Consider the following 5,580-nt stretch of genomic DNA (forward strand, 5'->3'; position numbering starts at 1 on the left):
AGAGTTTTATCATGCGATTGATTTAGATATAAATATATATATATAATAAATTTGTGATTAAATTTTATAAAAAAATATTAAAATAATAGTATCAAAGATTATAATGTGATTATATGAAAAGAAAAGTTGTTTATGTATCACTACCCAATATAAAATCAAATCAATGACCGGACAAAGATAAATAAAATAAAGTAAAATATGATAAATTAAACCAGTTAATATATGTAATAGATGAAGTTATTTAATTTTTTTTGCAGAAAAGTTATTCAATTTTTTAATTTATTTAATAAATAAAAGAAAATATTTTTATTTATTAAAAGGTAAAAATTTCAATTAAAAATAAATAAAAATAATTATTATGATTTTTTGGACATTTTTTTATTTAAATTGTTTCAGTTTAAACGGTTACTTAACATACAATGTACATTCAACTAATAATTTTATAGATTATTTTATTCTTTCAAATTTAATAATAAGGAAGTATACATTTTTTTTTCAAATTTGAAATAATAAAATTATTTATTTTATTTGTTAACTCTATAATTCAAAACCAAATTCGCTCAAAATCTTTAATTTAGAAACACAAGTAAATCAATAATTTAAAAAGAAAATCTTATATATTTCATTTCAGTCCAAAATTTAGTAATTATTTTATGACTTTTAACAAACTAGAATAAAATTACTATTTTTAATTTCAAATTTAATTTAAAAAAATTAATTCAAAATCATTTCACGAGTATTTACTATACATTTTAATTATATTAAAATATAAACATGGTTATTTATCCTTTCTATTGTAAATATTGGCTAACATATTAATGGCTTAAAAATAGATTACACAAAAAGATCCGATCTTATTATGATAAAAGATAACTTATTCATAACATAAAATCTTTGTGACAGATTTTCAAAATTATTATTATATTTTTCTACCAAGAATCAAGAATGTGTATGTATAAGAATATGTCTATATACATGAAAATATTATTTTCAGTTATATCTTAAATACTATTGTAGGTGAGAATAACAAATTTATATGCATATATATTTTATGATATATGATATATAGATTTTACAACTAACTGAATCTATTACAAATCTGTTATAAACACATATACATTTGCGACTATAAAAGCACAACACTCAAAACCCCTTCACTTATTTTCTTTTCTGAGTTTGGGATTTGCTCTGAGTCTGGGATTTGCTGTTCTCCTTCTACGTTCTTATCCATCCCAAGGTTCATGTCATGTTCTTAAACTTATGATTATTTACCAAAAACTGCATTTTTTTTTGTCCTTCCGTATGATTTTTTTGTTATTGATTGCAATGATATATTTCCCTTCTTGAAAAAGATAAAGCTTTTCGCAATATATTTTTTTATAAGGTTATTGGGTTTCAACATTAGGATCATCAAATCATTGTTTCTTTTAACATGTGTTTTGAAATATTAAGTTTATGCTAATTTTTACTCATTATTTTGCAGTGTACCACAGGAAATTTCTCACACTCTTGAGACATGGTAAATATTTGTTTTCAGATTCAGTGTTTTTTTTCAGTGAGAAACTATATTTTTTTGAAGAATTAAACAAATTGATTAACGAGTAAAAAAACTGTTTTGTTGACATCACGAACAGTAAAAAAACTTATAAAATAAATAAAATATTAATTTATTAAAGTATGAAGTGTGTGTTTTTATTCTAGTCGAAGATCGACTAGAGATTATGACATTTTATTATATATAAGTGGGTGTAAACCTTATCTTATCAGCCGGTTTTATGAGATTGAGTTAAACTTAAAGTCTATTTTAGTATCATTCCATAATATGTTATTCCACGCACAAACCCTCACATGTGAGGAGATGTGTTGAAAATCACACATTGATTAAAATGTAAAATTTAATGTGTACGAGTGTAATTCGTTAGCGTGATATACTTTTTTTTTTAAATATACTAAAATGATTTCTTGAATATATATCTTTTCAATAAGATGTTTTTTTTCCAAAAAATAATTCAAATTTATAAATTAAATTATAGTATATAGAAAATATTTACATAATTTTAAATTTATATGTATAAAAGTAAGTTCAAGTAACATACTTACCATTTAAAAATATTTTAATTTTTATTGTTATTTTAGATTATTTAAAAGCAAAATTACAAATTTGTAAATATTTTTCTTTTAACAAAATTTCATATTTACACAATATATTTGGTTGCATATTAGAAATAATTTTATTTAAACATAAATCATTTGACAAATAATCTACCAATAAAATAAATCAAATTTTTTATTTAGGTAGTTAAATATGTACTCTTTATGCCACTTTCATAAAAAATATTGAAGATGCATTTATATTTATTTTGTATAGTGATTCTTAGCTTTATTTTTATAGTGATTCTCAGCTGTTTTAACCAATTTCAGTATTATTTCTAATATGATTGAGTTTATTAACTCTTTTTTTTTGTGTTTTTAAGGATTACCAACCAATGGATGAACAAGAACAAGAATCAGAAAGGAACGAACATCAACCAAATAATCAACCAAATAATTGGGATGTACGTGAACCTTATGACTCCGATGAATGGGATGAAGAAGAGGAATCAGATTACAGTGAAGAAGGGAATGGGAGCTTTGATAAAACTTACACTTGCTACCCTCTCTCTGCCATTGATAAGGTACCATAATTGATGTCACTATGCAGCATGCTTAATTTCTTTCTCAAACCAAAATTTATCTATCTTAATTAAATAATAAACTTTTTCTACGGTAGTTTATTCGAATTTAAAATTATAATTTTGGGATATGTTTATCTAGTTCTTGTACTAATGATACTTAATGTAAAAACGGGTTCACATGTTAGCAAAACTAGGTTGTGGGAAGTATTTTACTTTTATTGTTTGATTCCAAACCTCAAACACTGATTCATACTTTGATGTTCTGCAGTTAACTTTGGAAAATGGTGGTAAAGGTATGTATGACCATAACTTATCTTTAAACTTTTGACATGATAATATGTAGAAATTGTGAGCTTTTCATGTCTATAAAATTGCTAATACAGATTCCTTATTGCCTGTAGTTATCATGCCCTTTTCAGCCCTACCTCTGCTTGGTAAGTACACTTTTCTGTAAATTTGATTCAAATCAATTTGATCCATTCTTCTCCTACTAAACAAGTTGGTTATTCATTTAAAATTATTTCAGCATGTTTCGAAATATCTTCTCCCATGTTATTTGAACTGAGAAATCCTGCAAATGGAAAAGTTACTCACTGTGGAGTCCAAGAATTCACTGCAGATTGGGGGAACATACATATACCAAAATTGGTATGTGATTTCATTTCTTTTTATTTTGCTCAACAGATTAATCGATTTTTATTAACAAGTTATTCTATGTTGGTTATTGGCAGATGATGGAGAATATGCAGCTCCAAGAAGGAAACTCTGTGAAAGTGAGAAGCATCCAAATTCCAAAAGGAACATATGTGAAGTTGCAGCCTCACACAAAAGACTTTTTGAAAATGGCCAATCCAAAAGTCATGTATAAGTTTTCACCATATTAAGTTGTATAATATTTGACAAATTTTATTGTTGTTGTTAATTAATATTTACTTGATTTATTCTTTTTTTCCCTCTGTCGTGTGTATGCAGCTTGGAGTTTTCACTGAGAGACCACTTTTGTTTAACAACTGGTGACACTATAATGATTGCTTATAACAACAAGCAATATTACATTGACATAGTTGAAACCAAACCCTCTCACGCAGTGAGTATGATTGACACAGACTGTGAGGTTGATTTTGTCAAACCTCTTGACTATGAAGAACCTGAGAAACAGTTGTTGCCTGAAAAGGAATGTAGTGAAGGTTGTGTTTGTGATTCTTTCTTACTCTTTCTCTCAAGTATCAAATTCATCTGCAGAATCTGATTATGACTATGATTTTTGTGTTTCAGTTCATGAAGATTCGGCAAAAAAGAGTGTAAAGATAAATCCATTCAGTGGTACTGCAAGGCGTTTGGACGGAAAAGCTTGCACACAATCAGTGCCAGAAACTTCCTCTTCAGTGACAAATCAACAACAAACTGAAAATGCAACAAAATATTCCAACTTTAAAACACCTGCTTCACGTAAAACTTCTGGAAAGCTTGTGTTTGGATCAAATGTGAACGTGCCCAGGGTTGAAACATCAACCAAGGTGAGTGTTTTTAGTAGTAATCTGTGTGGAGCAACACACAACACTTACTTTCATCTGAATCTCTCTTGTTTGTTCATTGATATGGTTTATCAAATTTTCTTTTATTAGAAACATGAAGAGTCTCAGAAGAAAGAGGAACCAAAATTTCAAGCTTTTACGGGAAAGAAGTATTCGCTGATGGATTAAGAAGTATTCGTTGATGGATTGATCTTTGGTTTGATTAGTCGTGTAACTTGGTTTTGTCAGCACCTTAGACTTTATTTCATATGTGTCTGTGTTTATCTTTTGTTAATCATAGAACAAAATGTTAATTTTTTATATAATTTTTTTATAGAGATTTTAAAATCAAAATTCTTATTGATAAAACCTGGGAAATTATAAAGAAAACAATAGAGAAAGCAAAACAAAAGAATTACAGTAAAAATAAAAAATTATGAAAAAGCTGATAAAGCTCTTCTTTATATAGTTATTCTCAAAGTTCTATAGATTAATATTATTGTGGAAATTGTTATAGGTTAATATTATTGTGGAAATTGCTAACTAGGAACTTATGCACTGCATGAGAAACTATAGATAATTTCATTATTTTAGAATCATATTTGCAAGGGTGCTTTTAGCGCGTCCAACAAAAAATTATTCCCACATTATATCTCATTATATTATTATTTTAATTATATTTTTTATATTTTAATATAAATTATTATATTATTAAAATACGTCGCAAGCTGAGAATGTTTTATCTTATTATATGGGATCAAAAGAAACATTTTTCTATTTGTAAATGTTTTTCTTTTCTTTATTTTTCATCTTTTTCAATTTTATCCACGATAACTTTAACATCATCCTCCTCAAAACAAAATTCAGTTCATTCAGTTGCAGATTAATATAATAATTTTGAAAAGCTCTCATAAATGTATTTATGCTATTAATAAGTTATCTTTTGTTATAATAAGATTTTTTTTAAGTCCAATTTTAAGTCATTAGTATTTTAGTCAATGTAACACTCCGAAAATACATTTAACTATTTAAAACGTTCTACGTATTTCTATACAAAATTAGAGTTTTTCAAAACATTCATAATACATGATTATGATATATAGAAATATAAATATTTACAATATAAGTTTCAAATAATATCATCTGTTCGTGTACGTAGTACAGTCATCGCAGTTCAAACACAACAAGAAAAGCAAGGGTAAGCTAGTGAAAAGAAATGCATATCATATCTAATTCTTGCAAAAAGAACCAACCAAACAAATCATTTATAAACATTTCTTTAAATGTTGTCATGTAAAATTTCAATATCAATTTCATCAATCATATAGACCACACATGGATCTATTTTTCAATCACAATCATTGGATTTCATTTCAATCCCACTTGACCTT

The 5,580-nt window shown here is 26.1% G+C and overlaps 1 protein-coding gene across 1 annotated transcript; it reads left to right on the top strand.

Annotated features, from left to right (window-relative positions):
• The first annotated feature begins 2,452 nt into the window (after positions 1-2,452).
• On the top strand, positions 2,453-4,558 carry LOC137836499 (uncharacterized). Its single transcript, XM_068645181.1, has 8 exons — positions 2,453-2,675; positions 2,944-2,968; positions 3,077-3,109; positions 3,202-3,323; positions 3,407-3,537; positions 3,648-3,862; positions 3,951-4,192; positions 4,301-4,558. The coding sequence occupies exons 1-8, from the start codon at positions 2,487-2,489 to the stop codon at positions 4,376-4,378; spliced, it is 1,035 nt and encodes a 344-aa protein (XP_068501282.1). The 5' UTR covers positions 2,453-2,486; the 3' UTR covers positions 4,379-4,558.
• Positions 4,559-5,580: the final 1,022 nt, after the last annotated feature.

This window comes from Phaseolus vulgaris, chromosome 4 (genome assembly GCF_000499845.2).
Source record: "Phaseolus vulgaris cultivar G19833 chromosome 4, P. vulgaris v2.0, whole genome shotgun sequence".
NCBI lineage: Eukaryota > Viridiplantae > Streptophyta > Magnoliopsida > Fabales > Fabaceae > Phaseolus > Phaseolus vulgaris.